Below are 23,381 nucleotides of genomic sequence, written 5' to 3'. Positions count from 1 at the left end.
ATAAAAACCTAAAGGGTGTAAGGACCAGTGGCGTAGCGTGGGTTGTCAGCTCCCGGGGCAAGGCAAATAATTTGCGCCCCCTAACCCGGGGCAAGGCAAGTAATTTGCGCCCCCTAACCCGTGGATTTAGTCTCTTCCAAGATGTTGCGCCCGGTGCGGCCAGCCCCCCCTGCACCCCCCACGCTACGCCAATGGTAAGGACCACAGGTCTGTAAATGAACGATGTGGCGGCAAAGGCCTACACATTGCTGACAGTTCCCAAGCACTATGTGTAGTTGCAAGCTGTCCTAAATAGTTTTGTCTCCAGTTCCCTTAAGTCCTGCCCAAAGATCTTCCAGAGTTTTGGACTAAAAAGTTCTTGCATGATGCCTTAGTCACTAGAGATCCATCTGCTACCTCCTCTCTTCACATGCAGTTGAGGCAAGGGCTATATGAATTGAAATCTCAGTTGAAAAAGGCGGGACCATCACAGAACTAGAAGTGTAAGGAAATGCCTCCTTGGCATGGTTGCCCCCTGACTTTTTGCCTTTGCTGATGCTATGTTTACAATTGAAAGTGTGCTGAGGCCTGCTAACCAGGCCCCAGCACCAGTGTTCTTTCCCTAACCTGTACTTTTGTGTCCACAATTGGCAGACCCTGGCATCCAGATAAGTCCCTTGTAACTGGTACTTCTAGTACCAAGGGCCCTGATGCCAAGGAAGGTCTCTAAGGGCTGCAGCATGTCTTATGCCACCCTGGAGACCTCTCACTCAGCACAGACACACTGCTTGCCAGCTTGTGTGTGCTAGTGAGAACAAAACGAGTAAGTCGACATGGCACTCCCCTCAGGGTGCCATGCCAGCCTCTCACTGCCTATGCAGTATAGGTAAGACACCCCTCTAGCAGGCCTTACAGCCCTAAGGCAGGGTGCACTATACCATAGGTGAGGGTACCAGTGCATGAGCATGGTACCCCTACAGTGTCTAAACAAAACCTTAGACATTGTAAGTGCAGGGTAGCCATAAGAGTATATGGTCTGGGAGTCTGTCAAACACGAACTCCACAGCACCATAATGGCTACACTGAAAACTGGGAAGTTTGGTATCAAACTTCTCAGCACAATAAATGCACACTGATGCCAGTGTACATTTTATTGCAAAATACACCCCAGAGGGCACCTTAGAGGTGCCCCCTGAAACTTAACCGACTGTCTGTGTAGGCTGACTAGTTCCAGCAGCCTGCCACACTAGAGACATGTTGCTGGCCCCATGGGGAGAGTGCCTTTGTCACTCTGAGGCCAGTAACAAAGCCTGCACTGGGTGGAGATGCTAACACCTCCCCCAGGCAGGAGCTGTGACACCTGGCGGTGAGCCTCAAAGGCTCACCCCTTTGTCACAGCCCAGCAGGGCACTCCAGCTTAGTGGAGTTGCCCGCCCCCTCCGGCCACGGCCCCCACTTTTGGCGGCAAGGCTGGAGGGAACAAAGAAAGCAACAAGGAGGAGTCACTGGCCAGTCAGGACAGCCCCTAAGGTGTCCTGAGCTGAGGTGACTCTGACTTTTAGAAATCCTCCATCTTGCAGATGGAGGATTCCCCCAATAGGGTTAGGATTGTGACCCCCTCCCCTTGGGAGGAGGCACAAAGAGGGTGTACCCACCCTCAGGGCTAGTAGCCATTGGCTACTAACCCCCCAGACCTAAACACGCCCTTAAATTTAGTATTTAAGGGCTACCCTGAACCCTAGAAAATTAGATTCCTGCAACTACAAGAAGAAGGACTGCCTAGCTGAAAAACCCCTGCAGAGGAAGACCAGAAGACGACAACTGCCTTGGCTCCAGAAACTCACCGGCCTGTCTCCTGCCTTCCAAAGATCCTGCTCCAGCGACGCCTTCCAAAGGGACCAGCGACCTCGACATCCTCTGAGGACTGCCCCTGCTTCGAAAAGACAAGAAACTCCAGAGGACTGCGGACCTGCTCCAAGAAAGGCTGCAACTTTGGTTCCAGCAGCCTTGAAAGAACCCTGCAAGCTCCCCGCAAGAAGCGTGAGACTTGCAACACTGCACCCGGCGACCCCGACTCGGCTGGTGGAGATCCAACACCTCAGGAGGGACCCCAGGACTACTCTGATACTGTGAGTACCAAAACCTGTCCCCCCTGAGCCCCCACAGCGCCGCCTGCAGAGGGAATCCCGAGGCTTCCCCTGACCGCGACTCTTTGAATCCAAAGTCCCGACGCCTGGGAGAGACCCTGCACCCGCAGCCCCCAGGACCTGAAGGACCGGACTTTCACTGGAGAAGTGACCTCCAGGAGTCCCTCTCCCTTGCCCAAGTGGAGGTTTCCCCGAGGAATCCCCCCCCCTTGCCTGCCTGCAGCGCTGAAGAGATCCCGAGATCTCTCATAGACTAACATTGCGAACCCGACGCCTGTTTCTACACTGCACCCGGCCGCCCATGCGCTGCTGAGGGTGAAATTTATGTGTGGGCTTGTGTCCCCCCCGGTGCCCTACAAAACCCCCCTGGTCTGCCCTCCGAAGACGCGGGTACTTACCTGCAAGCAGACCGGAACCGGGGCTCCCCCTTCTCTCCATTCTAGCCTATGTGTTTTGGGCACCACTTTGAACTCTGCACCTGACCGGCCCTGAGCTGCTGGTGTGGTGACTTTGGGGTTGCTCTGAACCCCCAACGGTGGGATACTTTGGACCAAGAACTAAGCCCTGTAAGTGTCCTACTTACCTGGTTAACCTAACAAATACTTACCTCCCCTAGGAACTGTGAAAATTGCACTAAGTGTCCACTTTTAAAACAGCTATTTGTCAATAACTTGAAAAGTATACATGCAATTTTTATGATTTAAAGTTCCTAAAGTACTTACCTGCAATACCTTTCGAATGAGATATTACATGTAGAATTTGAACCTGTGGTTCTTAAAATAAACTAAAAAAAGAAATTTTTCTATACAAAACCTATTGGCTGGATTTGTCTCTGAGTGTGTGTACCTCATTTATTGTCTATGTGTATGTACAACAAATGCTTAACACTACTCCTTGGATAAGCCTACTGCTCGACCACACTACCACAAAATAGAGCATTAGTATTATCTCTTTTTACCACTATTTTACCTCTAAGGGGAACCCTTGGACTCTGTGCATGCTATTCCTTACTTTGAAATAGCACATACAGAGCCAACTTCCTACAAGAAGGTACTACTATTAATCAGGATTTATAAAGCACTGCAAATCACCTGTGAGGGACTCAAAACGCTGGCATTGGTAGCTGCTTCGCGGTGCTCTGTTCATTCAATGTCTTGAGTCAATGTCTTGAGTCCTTTTCTGAATTCCTGGAGTGATGGGTGTTCCTGTGGCGCTGGGCTGGTCGTTCCAGGCTGTGGCCACCATGTGCAACTAGTTACACATGAACAGATTTTGCCTGTCTTTCCCATATAACAGTGTTATCAAATGCCAGTGATGTCCACTGCGATAGTACCTGTCATAGCCAGATTTGTCAAGAATGTAGCGAATTCATCACAATGTACACACTAGTGTTGGAGCCTCCATTATGCTACGGATAGCCACAGTTATGTTGAAGGGAAGCTGCACCATAGCAGAGACATGATTGATATCTTCCGCTTTTCCCACCGAGTTCTTTGACTCTTCTTCCAATCAGGAGAAGTGACCGATATTTGGGGAACATATTTTGCAAGAGTAAGGGCTAAAACCCATTTGTGACATCATGAGTACCCTGGGCAAAGTTTATTTGCAGCAATGTGGTAAAGACCGTTCGATTGGGGATATCCTAGTGTAATTTAATGTTGCATATCTCCACATTCTTTCCATACAGTTATTCTGTGCTTCTCTCGTGAACAATCTAAGTAAAGGATGAGGGGGACAAAAAATACATTCCTTCTTTGCCACTCGTCCCCTCCTCCTATTGGCTGCCTTATGAAATACATGTAGAAAATACCTCATCTGATACCCACCTCCCTTAGCTCAGGGTCTGCTCTGCCACTCCCCATCATATGAAGGAGGCGAAATATACCAGGCCTGCTGTGCCACTGGCCCATCTTCCAATCAAGGTTGCAGCTTCATACTCCTAAGAAGCCATGTGCCACACTTTTCCACTTCCCTTGTTGCTCTCCAACTGTCTATAGAGACGCCAGTGAATGCATGCAAAGGCGCTTTGGGTGTCTTTGCTGTCATGCTCGCTTTACAGAATCCAATGAAGGCACGAAAAGGCATTAGGTGTCTTTGCTGTCATGCTTGCTTGTCCCTCAGTTTCATTTATTCTGTGAAAACCCAGAAGAAGCAGGGGAGTATGGATTTGAAGGAACTGCCTGTCACCTACTTCCTCTGATCAGTTCAGATCAGGAGGAAGTGCACTGTGTGCTGCCAGCTGTTGTATTGTATTCCCAGCTAGTTAAGGTTTGTGGAGAACTACAGACTCCCTATGATGTTAGGAGTTTCTATAAACTATTATTTTCTTCATTGAAGGTGACAACAACTGTTAGAATCTGTACTTCTAAGAGCACTGTATAGACTCCAGTTTCTTTATTTATGCTGCAGAACTTCAATGAGGTCCACGTAGAAAAAACAAAAGCATATACTTAAAAATAATCAAATAAATCTTGCCTCCCCCCCCCCCCCCCAAAAAAAAACCCATCAAATCTAATTCCTAGAGGAATACAAAGTATTGCACAAACACAATAAAAAGACTTTTGATTACTTTTTCAGCACAAAACGAAGTGACTGCATTTACCATGATGCATTGGGGCTAACTTTTTGCTTGAGTGTGAGGCAGTGTGCTCCCTTTTTTCTTTTTGTCCAATGACTGCTCCCTTGAGCTAACGAGCTGACGAGCTCTGGAGAGGCACCTGTGCGCCAGTGAGTGGTACATAAACCCGAGAAGACTTTTGGCGGCCTTTCAAGCAACCCCACAGACTTGGCTGCTCTCTGCTGATGACGGGCTAAACCTAGAAACACGTGTCCAGAGATACACAGCACTTGCTGCACCTACTTAGGTGAAAGACTTTTGATTACTTTTTCAGCACAAAACGAAGTGACTGCATTTACCATGATGCATTGGGGCTAACTTTTTGCTTGAGTGTGAGGCAGTGTGCTCCCTTTTTTCTTTTTGTCCAATGACTGCTCCCTTGAGCTAACGAGCTGACGAGCTCTGGAGAGGCACCTGTGCGCCAGTGAGTGGTACATAAACCCGAGAAGACTTTTGGCGGCATTTCAAGCAACCCCACAGACTTGGCTGCTCTCTGCTGATGACGGGCTAAACCTAGAAACACGTGTCCAGAGATACACAGCACTTGCTGCACCTACTTAGGTGAAAGACTTTTGATTACTTTTTCAGCACAAAACGAAGTGACTGCATTTACCATGATGCATTGGGGCTAACTTTTTGCTTGAGTGTGAGGCAGTGTGCTCCCTTTTTTCTTTTTGTCCAATGACTGCTCCCTTGAGCTAACGAGCTGACGAGCTCTGGAGAGGCACCTGTGTGCCAGTGAGTGGTACATAAACCCGAGAAGACTTTTGGCGGCATTTCAAGCAACCCCACAGACTTGGCTGCTCTCTGCTGATGACGGGCTAAACCTAGAAACACGTGTCCAGAGATACACAGCACTTGCTGCACCTACTTAGGTGAAAGACTTTTGATTACTTTTTCAGCACAAAACGAAGTGACTGCATTTACCATGATGCATTGGGGCTAACTTTTTGCTTGTGTGTGAGGCAGTGTGCTCCCTTTTTTCTTTTTGTCCAATGACTGCTCCCTTGAGCTAACGAGCTGACGAGCTCTGGAGAGGCACCTGTGCGCCAGTGAGTGGTACATAAACCCGAGAAGACTTTTGGCGGCATTTCAAGCAACCCCACAGACTTGGCTGCTCTCTGCTGATGACGGGCTAAACCTAGAAACACGTGTCCAGAGATACACAGCACTTGCTGCACCTACTTAGGTGAAAGACTTTTGATTACTTTTTCAGCACAAAACGAAGTGACTGCATTTACCATGATGCATTGGGGCTAACTTTTTGCTTGAGTGTGAGGCAGTGTGCTCCCTTTTTTCTTTTTGTCCAATGACTGCTCCCTTGAGCTAACGAGCTGACGAGCTCTGGAGAGGCACCTGTGCGCCAGTGAGTGGTACATAAACCCGAGAAGACTTTTGGCGGCATTTCAAGCAACCCCACAGACTTGGCTGCTCTCTGCTGATGACGGGCTAAACCTAGAAACACGTGTCCAGAGATACACAGCACTTGCTGCACCTACTTAGGTGAAAGACTTTTGATTACTTTTTCAGCACAAAACGAAGTGACTGCATTTACCATGATGCATTGGGGCTAACTTTTTGCTTGAGTGTGAGGCAGTGTGCTCCCTTTTTTCTTTTTGTACAATAAAAAGGAAAATAAGTCATATCGCAATCTGGGATAAGAAGCATCATAAGACCTATTTGATTACTAAAATAAGCAAACTAAAAACAAATGAATGTTCCTAACGACCATAACTGGAACATTAAATCAGACATCATTAATATAATTGAAGAAAAATGTTATAAAGTTAAAAATTCTAATACAGAACATTTCATTTGGCGGGATATACAATGCATTAAAGGTGAAGGAATAGATAATTGCAAACAAATAGGCCTCAGCCACTGCCGCTGGCAAGGTTATAGAGCGGGGCATATAAAAAGGACGTGAATAAAATTCTGAATGCCCCTTTGGCGCCAATTACATATTGGCAATATACCATACCGTTTAGACAGCAGGGGGTTAATGGGAGCAAGCCTGGTCTTAAAAGGAACCAGAAGCATCTCAGTGAGGTAAATTTCAATATGAGTAGGAGTGCATTTTATTTACGGAGTATGCGTCGATTACAGTGTGACTAATCCTTTTCTTAGTGCATGCTTCTCTGTCTAAATGGAAACTTAAAGTCCATGTGGCTTTTTTTTTTTTTTTTTTTTTTTAAGTCTCCCCTTTAATTGCTGTGTTGATAGTGAGAGAACCAATATAGGGTCCAAATGCAACATCTCTGTAGCTGCCACAAAGTTCCTTCAATTGATGACTTGTCTTCTAAACTGCCCAAGATTTCTTTCTTTATACAAGATCTTAATGAGTCGTCATCACAGTTCGCAAGATATGCGGCCCAGCGCACTACTCCTGCAAGGCCCTGAACAAAGGCACTTCTGTAACCAAATTCCAACCGTAGAACTGCTACAGAAGAGGCTGAATGTACTGAGATTAAACTTCTAAGAACACAACCTCTATCGCGCTTAGAAAGCTCCACTTAAAAACATCAAATAGTTCAGTGCCATACAGCAGGGACGCAGGAATCTTAGCACTATAGACCTCTAGCAAGAGTGAAAAGTGCCTTCTCACTGTGGCTTTATAGAACGTACCTAAACCTTTGGCCTGAGAGAGCGCTTTGGATATATTTTTTCTTTATGGGCCTTCTCACGTAGATTCCCACATACTGTCTTGCAGAAGAAATCATGGGAGTTAACAGTTTCTAGTTTTTGGGGACCCGAGAACCATGCATAATTTCTATAGAGTGGCTTCTTTCTCACATGGAAGCACATTGTTTTACTTTTATTACATTAATCTTCATGAAATGCGTGTCTGCTAAGGCCTGCAGGCGACAATTTAACCCTTTTGGGGTTAAATAAAAAATTACTATGTCTGCATAGAGTAGACAAACAATAGCCTTTCCCCTGCGTAATGGGGCAAATACCCTTGCTTTGAGGCAGGTAACCCCGAAGGTCTTGGATGTAAAAAGAAAAGAGCGGGGCAAGTAGGCAGCCTTGTTTTAACCCATTAAGAGTGGGAATAACCTGTAACAAGCCCCTATCCCCAACTATAAGCACCCTACACCAGGTATCCAAATTCAGAGCTATCACTAAATTTGAGAGGGCCCGGTATATCCAATTTTTAACAGCTTATTCCACAGCAGAGGAATATCTACTTTGTCGAAAGCTGTGGAAAAATCGATTAAAAGCTGCATATAGGACCTCCACCCCTTGCTACCACATATTTTTCAGTTCAAGCATGAAGGGAAGTAATATTATCATGGGTTCTGTGTCTACTCCTAAACTCAGTTTGTTCCATGGGGAGAATTCTATTTTCTGCCACCAGTTCATTGATTTGAGCCAATAAACATTAGGCAAAAACTTTACCCACTGCATCCAGAAGGGCTATCTGATGATTGTTTTCTTTCAAGTTACGGTTGTCCTTCTTGAAGAGAGGGACTAAAATACTTCCTGTCCAAGATGGAGGAATCATAGTGATTTTGTAACATTTAAAAAAAACTAGATAGAGAATTTTACTCCAAAGTAGTGTTTTTTGTTTTTGAACAGAGATGGGGATCTTGTCAGGCCCCATTGCAGCTGAGGCGAGCATTCCTTGAATTGCAGTCGTAATCTCGTATCGTAATCTCTGCTTTAGACGGGGGTGGTGGGAGTAATCATAGAGGAGCAAGTCCTTCTTTGCTACAAATTGTTCAGCCTCCACCATATTCACCACATAAAGACCCTTAATAAAGGAGACCCATTTTGATTCCTCTATGGATAAAGGGAAAGACCTAGCTCTTGTACCGCAACCAACTCCAGCTATCAATATCAAAAGCCAAATATGGTTTCCTAACGAGTGCTTTATTTCCGTTTTCAGAGGAAGAAGAGGAAGAGGGTCTGCTTAGGGTGATTCAATTAGTTTTTCTGTTTAGCATCATTTACTATCTGCTTCATAAACTTATTAAAACTTTAAATTTTGTTCCCTACCCAATTATCTGAAATGCCAAGGGTGGCTCCTAATTTGACTTTCACCCCCCTTTCTTGACCTAAAATCCCAGTGAGTCCGTCCTGACTTCTTATTAATGCTTAAAGCAGATCCATCCACTTTCCAAGGACTTGTAGGGGATATATTGGTATTCAAGGAGAAAGCTAGCAGGCTATGGTCACTATGCAGGGAACCTCCCACCTTTAAATCACCCAAAAGGTAAAATGAGGATCAGCTTACTATCACGAGGTCCAGGATGGACCTCCCCCCCCCCCCCCCCCCCAGGTGCTCTGAGTGAACGCTGCCGGAGAATCCGAGGGTAACCTCCCATTAACAATGATACTGTTGTTTTTTTCTAACTGAGTCAGCAGTACTCTCCCTCTTATTTGTTCTTATATTCGAGGGAAAGATAGAGGGAGGGATCCGCAAGGCTTCCTCTTTTTCTGCATTCCGTGTTTGATCTAGAGCAGAATTATATATTTTACAGTTTAAATCCCCTACCAGAATAATATGTGGGGGTTCATCTTTTCCAGCAACTTTTCTAATAAAAAAAAAACCCTAATGCAGGAGCTCATCACAAATGATCTCGGGTGGGATAATCCATTCATCAGCAATAGGGGTAAAGTTCCTTGTTTATTTTCAGAATTAATCAAAGTTACTGCCAAAAACAGATTACTAGGATCCTTATAGCATTCGTACCTCCATTAAAGCTTATTAGACAACAAACAGGTTACCCCCTCCCTTTGTGTGCCCCCTTCTTGCGGGCTTTGCTTCACACTCTGGCGTATACAAATCATCAGAGACTAAACCTCCCCTTCCCCCACCCCCCCCCACCACCATTTGATGATGCCAAAAGTTACTGCTTTTCCCAGCTGTTCCTTACTACAGCTGTATTCCACGAGAGAACTTTTAACTCATTGCTAGTCATTAGAACCTTGCAAGCGCCCACTCTGAGAGGCACTGGATAGGGCAGCCGGCAACCAATCCCATCTAGACAATTCATCTTCATGTACTTCTGGGAAAGAGGAGCTAGAGGAATCCGTAAGGGTTACCTGTCTACCACGATTACCTAGATGAACTTTCAGCCCCTTATAATCTGACTGGGACACTTTACTACGAGAGGGGGAGGGACTCTATATGTAACAAGAAATATATTTTTGCTCCTTACTTTTCAAATGTTTTAATTTGCGCTCTTGGGATTCCATGAGTTGATTTGGCATGTTGAGTGCAGTCATCTGCTCCTAGTGTCATGCCAACAACTGGTCACTCAGTTACTTAACATCATTGTTGTTGACTTTATTGTGCATACTTTTCTGAAAATATTGTTTTGGTAAACTAAAGGTTTAAATTGGTTTGACTTTCTTGTTTAATGCGTTTTATCTAGATGTTCTTTATTCTTGCAGCGTTCAGTTTCGTACAACGCCAATGGACAACACTGGTGTCCCCCATATCCTTGAGCACACAGTACTATGTGGTTCTCAGAAGTACCCTTGCCGAGATCCTTTCTTTAAGATGCTGAACCGCTCACTTGCCACATTCATGAATGCTTTTACAGGTGAGTCTCCACTCCTGACCGCTTAAAATGCAATGTTCCCTATTCAATGTCTTTATGGGGCAGAGGTATTGTCCTTAGGCGCAGAGGGAAGTTGGGTGAAATGTGAGAATAAGTGTTTGAAAAAAATCTGTCCTCCCTCTGAAAGAGTGCGATGAGTCAGGCAATTAGATTGGAAGGAGACGTACAGGCGTGGAAATATTTAGCTTACAAAGCAACCGTGCGATTTTTGGGAAAAACTTTGGCACTCGGAGGGACAGAAGATATTGGCTTTATGTGCTGCAGAGATAGGGAGGTGTGAGTTAAGTTGGGCGGTGCAGGTCAGAAAAAGGTTGGTAGCAATTGCGGGGGCCCTAAAAATGGTTGAATTAAAGATAACGGAGGCCTACCATCTTTCGAAAGCTGAACCTAAAATGCCCTGTAGAAGAGAGTCTAGATTGGCTGACATAGAGTATGTAGGGATCAGGCCCTCTGCCAAGTACATGGTAGAATCATGGGAAAATAGGAGGGCATTTCTATAGGTATCAGCGTTGTCTGATGCCAAGCTACGCTTGGACTATTAAAATTTCAGTTGGCCTTAAACGTTCGTTATTGAAAGGGTGAAAAATTTGCAGCATTTTTAGATGCAGAGGATAACTGCACATGTGAGTTGCAGAATCATAATTTTAATGTTCATCTGGTGATCGATTGTCATTTTAATAGGATTTGTTGTTTGATTTTTAAGCCTTTGTTTATAAAATATACTTTGCTTTGGCAGAATTAAAAAAAAAAAAAAAATTGTTTGAACTAGTGGTGTAAGAGTATGGTTGGGAATGTTCGATTTTTAAGGCTGGGTTGCTGGGGAAAGCTATTTTTTTTTTTTTATTGAACGTTCGGTATCTGCATTATAACATAAATTAAATATGGAAGGGGGGTGGTGCTGGGGGTAAATTTATTTGATTTTAATTGTATGTATGTTTTAAACACTGTCTAAACATTAAACAATAAACCTAACCCTTTACAGGTGAGAGCAAGATTTATTTTTAACTGTGCTGATTAGTATTTGGACAGGCTAGCCGAAGGAATCACTGCTGATATTTACTCTTGTATATCTCAAGTGGGCACTGCGTGTGTCTTCAGATAGTACCTGCACTTTATTGTTTTCTTAGAGGATGTTGATTTTGTTGGGCTCACCTATCCCATCCCAGCTAGGCTCTCTGACTATGCCTCACTCCTCTCACATGCCCACTGCTGACTTGTTCACTCAGAACATATTCTATGGGCCTACAGGATGTGGGCCAGGGCCTGTTGTGGATTTTCTTTTTTGCCCTTTTTTATTTTCTGAGTTTAGTTTACTTACTCATCCTGATAACATCTATGACGAGTAAGAAGCACCTCCCATGGACTGTAGGAGTAGCGAAGGCTACCTTCACCCTCAGTAAAGTTGTACTAGTGATGGCAGAAGAGTCTGGCTATTCATGTTTAGGAGTTGAAATGGTGTCCTTAGAATTTAGTGCAAAAACTTGTCAGTCTGCTACTCCAGCGTTATTGGTGCAGACAAAATTGACTTAAGGCTGTTGTCCACTCTTGCATGTGATGGTGATAATACTGTTAAAAGTAGTGCTGCATCTTCTCTAGCAAAGATTAAACCTTATTTGATCAGGATATCATAGTTGAGCGAGAAGCCAAAGGATTGCACAATGGTTTTGTCTCAGTCAAACTCTTTAATATTACATGCAAGCATTCAAGTGATTATTCTTTTTTGGCAACTCATAAAGATGTACTTAGTCTCATCTAAAACATCTTGTGGAGAATGCATAGAGGAGGATGACAGAAGTTCCTTAAATATTTTGGTAGAACCCCTTTGTTGTCTCATTAATGACTCTGGCAACGCAATTTAATTTAATGAGAAAACTGGTACAGATAGAGAATCACTGCACGTGTTGAACAGGATATCAAATCAGTTTTCAAATTTGATTGAACAATGGGATCATATCCTCTCTACCTTGACCACTATATTGAGAGTATTTCTAAGAACTTTGTTACCCAATTAACATTTGTCAGTTAAGGATGGCTAATTTTGGACTTCAAGTAAGTGCAAGCTCCTGGGCATAATCAAAAATGTTTTATGATATTGACTTAATCTGTAATTTGGGAATCCGTCGTCCTAAGAAAACAGAGTTTATGCAAGTTGTTACCCAAAGTGAGATATCTGCTCAGAGCAATTTGAATCTCGAATGAATTTGAAAACATCTATCTTTGAGGCTGATCCTCCTTTAAAATCATGAGCTTCACAAAGGCCTGGTCTGTACAGCAACAATTGGCCTCAGAGCTACATTTTATATAATGCACCACACCTATTAACTGTTAACTCATTACCATTGAAGATCCTGGATGTAGTGATGCCTTTAGTTTTGAAATGTTTTATATAATCCCAAGTTTAAGGCTGGTGAACTCCAGAGGTTTGATGATGTTATGGTTAATTCTGCATTTTAAGGGTCCAGCAACATTAATTTCAAGAGTTACATTTAATTCATCGTTGGTCTCTTCATGAATCTTCTCTCACTTTGATTTATTGGGAGCAAGGGGGATGGATGTTCTCCCGGTCATATAAGGGGGAAATAGCAGATATTTCCTTCAGGAAATCATAATTTTTTAAAAAAATTTTTTTATAGTTAATCCTCCTCTGGAACTGTGTGTGGTCCTATAACTCTGACTGGTATTGATTTGCTAAATGTCAGTTTTGTTCCATCGTAAACAGTGGCTGCCCATAGCAGTTGCTATGATTTATAAAAATTCTAAGGATCCTAGCTCTTGATCTTTTTCCCCTCTTGCTCCCCCCAATCCCCTCTACATCTCTATTGCACAACTCAATGGTGAATTTTCAAATTACTCCAGGATTGGAACTTTCATAGATTCACATGCTTGAATCCTTCCCCGTCGAGATGGGAGCCCCTGGTACATCAAAACAGCTATGCATGTAGGCTACTGCAAAGACAAAAGGCCTAAGGCCTTCACTTTAGTAGCCTATCCTCATCATTATGAGCAAAAGGACCGAAACAAGGCAAAGCCAATCAGGCCTCCCCTCCCTCTAGAACCGTCCTGAGAAGAGCTCCCTTCCCTCAGAGTTTCTACCGCACGTCGTGCTAGGGAGTCTCCATTGAGCTCTGCTCAGTCAACACTTCGGAGAAGTTCATTTTCGCTGTTTTTCTTCAGAAAAAGGATTTTTCTACAGCAAGTAAGGTGTCTTCTTCATACCTGGCTAAAGAGAGAAAATTCACCATGTCAGATGAAGAGAAGAAAAGCCTTTTCAGAGCCTGTAAGACATGTGGGAAAAAGAGGCTTCACTCTGAGGACCCACACAAGGACTGTATTTACTGCCTCTACCCTGACCACGTGGCCAAAGACTGCAAGGTATGCAGGACCTTCTCTAACAAAACCCTCAAAGACAGGGAGGGTAGATTACTAATTTGGCTCCAGAAGCTGAAGTCCAGATCTAACCCAGTGTCTGGCTCGGACAGTGAGAAAGCTACAGAAAAGAGGCAGATCTCCTCAACCTCACTCAGAAGATCTTCCCAGAAAGGCTCAAAAGAAATCCAAAAGGGTGTCCTCTAAACCTGGAAGTACTTCTAGTTCTCCTCACAGGAGTTCTCTTTCTTCAAAAAGGCACTCAAAAGAAGGATCTGTCTCCTCAGAGCGCAGTAAAAGAGCCTTTTCTGAGCCTCCAACACCACCTCCTGTGGTGAAACATGTTTTTAAGAGGCCATCTGGAAAATCGACGACGACATCGTCGACGAGAACATCGTCGAGGGCGGTGTCTAAAGGTATCTGCACAGCATCGTCGTTGACTGCTACTACATCTACAATCTCTATGGCGTTGTCCTCTTCATTGACAATCGTGTCTGGTTGCCTTTCCTGGTGTTACAACACCCCAGGGCACTCCAGCTAGTGGAGATGCCTGCCCCCCGACACAGCCACAACTTTTGGTGGCAAGTCCGGAGGAGATGATGAGAAAAACAAGGTGTCCACTCTCTAACCAGGAAAGCCCCTAAGGTGTCCAGAGCTGAGGTGACCCCTTCCTTAGAAAATCCTCCATCTTCCTTTGGAGGATTTCGCCCAATAGGATTAGGGATGTGCCCCCCTCCCCAAAGAGAGGAGGCACAAGGAGGGTGTAGCTTTAAGCACACCCCTAAATTTAGTATTGGGGTGACCCTGAACCCAGGAAATCAGATTCCTGATGACCTAACAAGAAGGACGGCTGACCTGAAAACCCCACAGCGAAGGAGACAACTGCTTCGGCCCCAGCACTACCGACCTGTCTCGAGATTCAAATATCTGCAACAGAAACGCATCCTGCAGGCCCAGCGACCTCTGCCGACTCAAAGGACTGCCCTGCAATTCCAAAGAACTAAGAAACTCCTGTGGACAGTGGCTCTGTCCAAAGCAACAAGAAGAAACCATCTTTAAAGTGACTCTCACCTCACTCCTGAGTCCTCACCACTCTTCACCCGACGCCCCTGGTCCGTGTCCAGAGAAACCAACACTGCTGTGAGGACCCCCGGGCGACTCCCACGGCGTGTCCACCCTGAGATGACTTCCCTGCACCCCCACGGTGACGCCTGCAGAGAGAATTCAGAGGCTCCACCTTACCGCGACTGCCCGTTAACAAACAACCCGATGCCTGGAAGAAGCACTGCACCTGCAGCCCCCAGGCCCAAGTACTGGTGCAGGAGTGATCAGCAGGTGGGTCCCATCTTTGTCCAGTCGGTGGTTGGCCCAGGAAGCCCCCCCCCCACCTCCCTGCCGTGCCCTGCCTGCATCGCCAGAGTGACCCCCGGGTCCCTACATTGATTCCAATAGAAAACCCAACACCTACTTTGCACACTGCACCCGTGCCTGTTTGGGGACTTCCCCCCCCCCCCCCCCCCTCTCTCCAGTGCTCTACAGAACCCTCCTGGCCTGCTCACCGAGGACACAGGTTCTTACCTGCTAGCAGACTGGAACCAAAGCACCCCTAGTCTCCCTAGGTGCCTATGTTATTTGGGCCCCACTTTGACCTCTGCACCTGACTGGCCCTGTGTTGCTGGTGCTGGGTGTTTGCGGTTGACTTGAACCCCCAACAGTGGGCTGCCTATGCCCCGGAGACTGAACTTGTAAGTGCTTTACTTACCTGCTAAACTAACTTGTTCTTACCCCCCCACCCCTCCCCCCCAGGAACTGTTGCATTTTGCACTGTGTCCACTTTTAAAATAGCTTATTTCAATTTTCTACTAAACTGTGTACATTACTGTTTTGATTCAAAGTTCTATATATACCTATGCCAAGTACCTTACAATTTATCTACTTAGTTGAATTTTTAATCTTGTGGTTCTAAAATATAAATTAAGAAAATAATATTTTTCTATATAAAACCTATTGGCCTGGAGTTAAGTCTTTGATTCTGTTCCCATTTTTCGCCTGTGTGTGTACAACAAATGCTTAACACTACCCTCTGATAAACCTACTGCTCGACCACACTACCACAAATAGAGCATTAGTATTATCTATTATTGCCACTGTCAACCTCTAAGGGGAAGTCTTGGGCTCTGTGCACACTCTCACTTTGAGATGGTATATACAGAGCCAACTTCCTACACATATGAAATTAAAATAACCAAAACTGTAAATGTCTGTTTAGTGTTTACAAATTGATGGATTATTCTGTTTCTGACACAGCTTCTGACTACACTCTGTACCCATTTTCAACTCAAAATCGGAAGGATTTCCAGAATCTTTTGTCTGTGTATCTGGATGCTGTATTTTTCCCGTGCTTGAGAGAGCTCGATTTCTGGTAAGGTTTTGTCTATATCATTTTTTACAAAACATTTTTATCTCCACTTTTATGCTGTGCAGTTTAATTCTTTGTTAACTATTTCAGGCAAGAAGGATGGAGATTGGAACATGAGAATCCAACTGATGCCAACACGCCCTTAGTTTTCAAAGGAGTGGTATTCAATGAAATGAAGGGAGCGTTTGTAAGTTATATTTGCATGTCTCTACATGCTTAAATTTGGGTTTAAAAAAATAGACTTGATGGATTCGCTATTTAAGTAGTTTATGTTGGGAAGATAATCGAAACACAGACTACCAACACAACCTCAAAGATAAACAATTAGCACTACTGTGCTAATTTAATAAAAATGAACATCTAGGAAAATTGCCTGAAAATACAGATTTTTGAATCTGTTCTGTTAAATGGTGTCAAGAGTTAGGTTGTATTATTTTGGTACGAAGATATCTTGGAGACTCTTGTTCCAAGTTTTGATGATTTTTACATTGTGGGGTACATTATTTCATTTATTCTGTAATTGGATTATCTGGACCATATATCTCATGTATATGGTCAAAAAATGTAATTTCTGCTGTGCGCCCCTGATTTTGACATTCTGTCTTTTTCCCCTTCTTTAAAATGTATGATCATTTGAGACCGACAACGAGAGAGTTTTCTGCCAGCATCTTCAGAACAAAATACTTCCAGATCACACATACTCTGTCATATCTGGCGGTGATCCAGTTAGCATTCCTGACCTTACTTGGAAGCAGCTTAAGCAGTTCCATGCCACTCACTACCACCCTAGCAATGCCAGGTATGCACAATGCTTTTATATATGGGCACACTTTTCAATTACTTATAAAAAAAAATATTGCAGATCTATTTCTCAGGGTGTTTCCTAATGTCTGAAATGGGCCAATCTGTCAGTATACTCCACTTTTGGCAGCCATGTGTGTACTTGTGGTTCAGTTCTTAGTATTTGTTTTCTGAATCGTTGTTCTGTGTATGTGGTTCCCAACACATGCAATTAGTCTTACAAAGGTCATCGCCTGGTAAGCCATTGCTTGAGAATGCACTTTTTGCAAATAGCAAGCATTGTAGAACCATGCGTCAATGTTCCCCATGCAGCAATGGCGAGGCATCAGTACAGAGATGCAGTGGAGTTCGGGTGCTGGTTTCAGCTGCGTTGACGTTAAGGCGATGCACCAAGTAAAAAGAGCGCAGAAGCTGCAGTGAGGAGTGTCGCTGTCTTCGTCGAGGCTATCATTGGCCAGGTTGCGGGGACCTTGCACCGAAAAAAGCGCTGCAGTTTCAGTTCCAAAGGCAACGTGCCTGTTCTGTTCCATGCAACTGTAGAGATGCATCACTGGTCTCCATGCAGTGATGGTGATGTGTCAGTGCCAAGATGCTGTGGATTTATGGTGCAGGTTCCAGCTGCGTCAGTTTCAATGTTGAGGTGATGTGTCAAGTCCGTAGAGCACAGATGCTGCCATGCAGTCTGTTGGCGTCTTCAGTGAGGCTGGCTTTGACATGGATGGGGGGGATCAATATGCCGGTTCTGTTCGACGCAACAGCAGCGATGTGTTCATTCTACCCATGCAATGGCGGGGATGCATCAATGTTTCCTATGCAGCAATGGCAATGCATCGGTGCCGAGATACGGTCGTGGACAGTGAGGAGATGGGTTGAGCCCGCAGAGTGCAAAGGCTGCGATTTTGGAGTGTTGATGTCTTTGATCAGGCTGTTATCAACATGGACGCGGGGACCTTGTGCTGAAAAAAGCACTACAATTTTGGTTCCGAAGGTGATGCACAGTTCTGTTCAGTGCAAGCAGCAAAGGATGCGTCTCTTCCACTGGAGTAGGCACCTTAAGTCCATTTCCAAGGGTCACACTATATATGTACACTAGTAATCAGAAAGGGACATAAATACCGTAGAAAACAGTGCAATAGTGCAATAGCAATAGACAATAATGACCCTAGGGGGTGCCCAAACCATATACTAAAAAAATTAAATGCGAATGCAGGACCCCCACACAGGTTAGTGGAATCTGTAGAGGGGAGCTGGGGGGAACTAGGAAACCCCAAAGGTAAGTACCAGAAGTCTTAGTAGCTGAAAGAGACTCTGTGCACGGGGGTACTGTCCCGCATGGGAAGGTAAGGGCTGACCTCCCCCAAAGTTGGATGGCTGGTAGAGAGTATGAAGGGGACCACTCCAGACCACCACTTGTGATGCAGGATCCACGCAGCTCAGGATGAAAGGAGATCCGTGCAGCCAGTTGCCGTTGCAGTTGGTGCCTGCAAATGCAGGGAAGTGACTCCTTCACTCAAGGGAGATTCCTTCTTCCTTCTGGGGCAGGCTTAAGACTTTCCACCCTCAGAGGATGGACAGCCAGGGAAATTTTGCAGAAGCTGGAAGGAGCCATGGAAACAATGTTGCAAGCAGAGTCTTCGTTGTGGATGCAGATTGACGGTTCCTGGAGGGTCCAGTCACAGTTCCAGAAGCCGAAGTAGAGTTTGCAGAGGAGTCCTGCTGGAATCTTGCAAGCCGAATATGAGGACCCACCCAGGAGGGAGACCCTAAATAGCCCTGAAAGGGGGATTGGTCACCTAGGCACGGGACCACCTATCAGGAGGGGGCCCTGATGTCACCTGGCCACTCAGAGGCTTCCAGAGCCCGCTGCCCACCTTGGAGTCAAGATGGCAGAATCAAGGGACCCTCTCCGTCTGGATGAGCTCTGGACACCACCCGTGGGGTGGTGATGGACAGGGGAGTGGCCACTCCCCTTTCCATTGTCCAGTTTCACTCCAGAGCAGGGACAGTAGGTCCCTGAACAAGTGCAGACTGGTTTCTGCAAGGAGGGCACCAAATGTGCCCTTCAACACCAAATGTGCCCTTCAAAGCATACCATGGGCTTGGGGAGGCTACCCCTCCCAAGCCATGTAACGCCTATTTCCAAAGGGAAAGGGCGTTACCCCTTCTTCCCCTGCCAGAGGAAATCCTTTGTTCTGCCTTCCTGGGCCTGAGCTGAGCAAGCAGCAGGAGGGCAAAACCTGTCAGAGGGGTGGCAGCAGCTTGGGCCACCCAGAAAACCCCAGAAGGCTTGTAGGAGCAATGCTGGGGGTCCTCTAAGGAGGCCCCAGAGTGCATGGAATCATACTGACAACAGGTAAAGAGTAGGGGTTACCATTCCATGAAGAGGGTACTTTCCTACCGGGGTGGCATCACTTGGCAGGACAGACTCATAGATAGCATAGTCCAGGAGCAGGGTGGTTGCAAGTCTACTATGTCCCTGAGACTTCCGATCAAGAGGCCTGTTGACCTGTCCTCTTGGAGCTTGACTTTCAATCACGTCGAACTGGCAGCGTTATATCTCCTCTGCTTTCCTCGTTATGGCGACTCCTTTTGTATCAAGCACCACTATGTGACTTTTCTCCTTGATGGCAGTCATTGCGTTAGCAGCCTTCTCACCCACAGAAGTCCAGGGATCTTCTTCATTAGGATCGCCGGCCTTTTCCGGCTCCTAACTTTTCTGTTCTGCTCTGCTCCTAGCGCCACCTGTTGGCCACGCCCCCTACTCGAAGGAGAAATCTAGTTTAAAAGTACAGAGTCCAGACAAAAGGACGCCCCTCCTTAAGGTGTTGACAGTTCGTTCTCTCGAATCCACATGCAACGGGCTGACCATGGCAGGGCTCCTGGTATGTCCTCTTCTCTGACACTTTCATATTTTCTTCGTCCTGTAGATGCATTTGCAGTGGTTGCCTCAATAAAGACCTCTGAATGTGCCAGGAACAAACTTGTAGGGTATACAGTTATGTAGCAGGACAAGAGGTGTATTCTTTTGAACAACCGACCATCCATGTTTTGAAGGAAGCTACTGAGGGTATTGGCCGGGAGTAAACAAGCACTCATTAATTTCATAAACAATCCTGTTGCCTAATATAATTTTGTCTGCTGCTTTTCAGAATGAAAATGAACTGAGCCTACCTGGCTCTGCATTACATTCCCTAACTTTTGTCCAACAATTGCAGTGTCAACTTGCACACTAAAGATATTGCTGCCAATCTCAATTGCTTCACTTTCTAATTTTTCGAAGGTAGTTTTAAAAAGATCCCTCTAGCCTTGTTACTTGTTTAGTACTGTTTACAATTGTAATTGTAGGTCATTCAAAATTATACTAAATGTTGTCTTTTAATGTGCAATGTTTAAATCTTTTTTGGAAGGTGATATCCTTTAAAAAAACAAAAAAAAAAAGTTTTTGGCTCCTGACCAAAGACAGATCAGTTCAGTTTATGTAAATTAATGTGTATGCAAGCATAGACAACGTTGTAACATATCCTATTAAAACTAATGATGTATGGAAATAGCTAAATGTAAAATGTCTGTATGCTTATAAGATTGGAATGTACAGTATTACAGGTACGTTCTTGACTTAAAAAAAAAAAAAAGAACATAAGCAACAGAATAGTTTTGAAGACCGAAGTGTTGCTGTTGAGGATTTCACTTACTGCTAGCAATAGCATATGCTAGTAAAATAACAGCAGACCTATGTTTTTCCTAATTTTAGGTTCTTTACGTATGGCAATATTCCCTTGGAGTTGCATTTGAAACAAATTAACGAAGATGCCTTAATAACATTTCAAAGAATTGACCCTAGCACAGAGGTTTCACCTCAGGAGCTGTGGAGCTCACCAGTAAGTTATTATTGCATTTGTATCTACTTTCACAATGCTCCAAGAATAAAGTAAAGCAAAATGGTATCATAATATTATGTTCAGTGGCATGTGTAGCTGCAGATACACATGCTGTGCATAGTCCGCCGTCTGGTGTTGGGTCGGAGTGTTACAAGTTGTTTTTCTTCGAAGAAGTCTTTTCGAGTCACGAGACCGAGGGACTCCTCCTACTTTGGTTCCATTGCGCATGGGCATCGACTCCATGTTAGATTGTTTTTTTTCCGCCATCGGGTTCGGACGTGTTCCTTTTCGCTCCGTTTTTCGGGTCGGAAAGTTAGTCAGAATCAACGGAAAATTCGTCGGTATTGTTTAGTTCGGTATCGGGTTAGATTAGAATCGACACCGAATCTTGAAGAGCTCCGGTAGCCCTTCGGGGTAATTTCGATCCCCCGTCGGGGCCTGGTCGGCCCGACCGCGTGCAACATCGAGACTGATGGAACGGACCCCGTTCCGATTCTGTCCTAAATGCCACAGTAAATATCCCTATACAGACCAACATTTGGTCTGTAACTTGTGCCTGTCACCCGAGCACAAAGAAGAAACGTGTGAGGCCTGTCGAGCGTTTCGGTCGAGAAAAACGCTCCGAGACCGAAGAGCCAGAAGGTTGCAGATGGCGTCCACGTCGACAGGACAACAACGGTTCGAGGAAGAGGGAGAAGAAGAAACATTCTCCATCCACGAATCAGATTCCGAAGAATTCGACGTCAAAGAAACCGTGAGTAAGACGTAGAAACAAGCATCACACAGAAAAACAGACAAAGCCCAGGGGACGCCACTGCCGACAGGCCATGGCTCAACCCATAAAGTAGGTGACCGTCCATTGGCACCGAAAAAGGGCGAGCTGGTGCCGAGATCGTCCGACTCAGGTCGAGACACAGGCACGCAGCAATCTCGGGACCGAGAAACTGCCGCAGAAAAGGGTCGACACCGAGACAGCGGCACCGAAGCTGCTCGGCACAGAGATAGCGGCAACGAAGATGGTAGACGCCAAGAAGGTACGACACCGAAAAAGAGGAAAATCTCTTCGGAGCCGAAAACAACAAAAGACACGGTTTCGGTGCCAAAACGCCCAGCAACTGAACCGAAAGCCAGTTCCTACTCAGAGGAACAATCACCGTCCTCCCAACTTCAAAAACACAGATTTGAGGAGGAATTACAAACAACAGCTGTAGATCACACGCAAAAGCGGATCTTTATACAAAGTGGTACAGGGAAGATCAGCACCCTTCCCCCAATCAGAAGAAAAAGGAAACTAGATTTCCAACAACAAGAAAAAACACCACAAGCTCCCGGGAATGCTAAGGCATGCTAAACAAATCTTTAAGGAGCCAGTTAAAAGCAGAGCAATAACCCCAAGGGTGGAGAAGAAATACAAGGCACCACCCACAGACCCTGCTTTTATTACATCACAACTGACACCAGATTCAGTTGTCGTAGGAGCAGCTCGTAAAAGAGCCAACTCGCAGACATCAGGCGACGCACCACCTCCGGACAAGGAGAGCCGAAAGTTTGATGCAGCCGGGAAAAGGGTTGCAGTACAAGCTGCAAATCAGTGGCGCATCGCCAACTCGCAGGCACTCCTAGCGCGATATGACAGAGCCCATTGGGACGAGATGCAGCATCTCATCGAGCACCTCCCCAAAGAATTCCAAAAACGAGCAAAACAAGTGGTTGAAGAGGGACAAAACATATCCAACAACCAAATCTGTTCTTCTATGGATGCAGCAGATACAGCTGCAAGAACTATAAATACTGCTGTAACGATAAGGAGGCACGCATGGCTGCGCACATCCGGCTTCAAACCTGAGATACAACAGGCAGTGCTCAATATGCCGTTCAATGAACAACAATTGTTTGGACCAGAAGTGGACACTGCAATTGAAATATTAAAGAAAGACACTGACACAGCTAAAGCCATGGGCGCACTCTATTCCCCGCAGGGCAGAGGCACATTTGGCACATTTCGCAAAACTACTTTCAGAGGAGGGTTTCGAGGTCAAGCCACACAAGCCAGCACCTCACAAACAACACCGTCTACCTACCAGGGACAGTATCAAAGGGGAGGCTTTCGGGGCCAATACAGAGGGGGCCAATTCCCAAGAAACCGGGGAAAATTTCAAGGGCCCAAAACCCCTCAAAACAAGCAGTGACTCACAAGTCACTCAACCCCTTCACACAACACCAGTGGGGGGAAGACTAAGCCAGTTCTACAAATCTTGGGAGGAGATAACAACAGACACTTGGGTCTTAGCAATTATCCAACATGGTTATTGCATAGAATTTCTCCAACTCCCTCCAAACGTCCCACCGAAAACACACAAGATGTCCAAACAGCATATAGACCTTCTAGGACTAGAAGTTCAAGTATTACTGCAAAAAGACGCAATAGAATTAGTACAAAAAACACAAAAGAACACAGGAGTTTACTCACTGTACTTTCTAATACCGAAAAAGGACAAAAGTCTGAGACCAATATTGGATCTCAGAACACTAAACACCTACATCAAATCAGACCACTTTCACATGGTCACGTTACAAGACGTAATACCACTACTGAAACAGCAA

At 45.3% G+C, this 23,381-nt stretch overlaps 1 protein-coding gene across 4 annotated transcripts in view; it reads left to right on the top strand.

The window, feature by feature from the left end:
* PITRM1 (pitrilysin metallopeptidase 1) overlaps positions 1–23,381 on the top strand; it is a 392,977-nt gene that overhangs the window by 39,162 nt on the left and 330,434 nt on the right. For all 4 annotated transcript variants that reach the window (XM_069211204.1, XM_069211202.1, XM_069211206.1 and 1 more), the window contains exons 4-8: positions 10,144–10,295; positions 15,987–16,101; positions 16,189–16,285; positions 16,737–16,897; positions 20,651–20,777. In XM_069211204.1, the coding sequence (XP_069067305.1) occupies positions 10,144–10,295; positions 15,987–16,101; positions 16,189–16,285; positions 16,737–16,897; positions 20,651–20,777 (652 nt within the window). The remainder of the gene's footprint in view (positions 1–10,143; positions 10,296–15,986; positions 16,102–16,188; positions 16,286–16,736; positions 16,898–20,650; positions 20,778–23,381) is intronic.

This window comes from Pleurodeles waltl, chromosome 10 (assembly GCF_031143425.1).
Source record: "Pleurodeles waltl isolate 20211129_DDA chromosome 10, aPleWal1.hap1.20221129, whole genome shotgun sequence".
Lineage (NCBI taxonomy): Eukaryota > Metazoa > Chordata > Amphibia > Caudata > Salamandridae > Pleurodeles > Pleurodeles waltl.
Note: the sequence above shows the minus strand (reverse complement) of the source record. Positions and strands in the feature narration are given on the sequence as shown.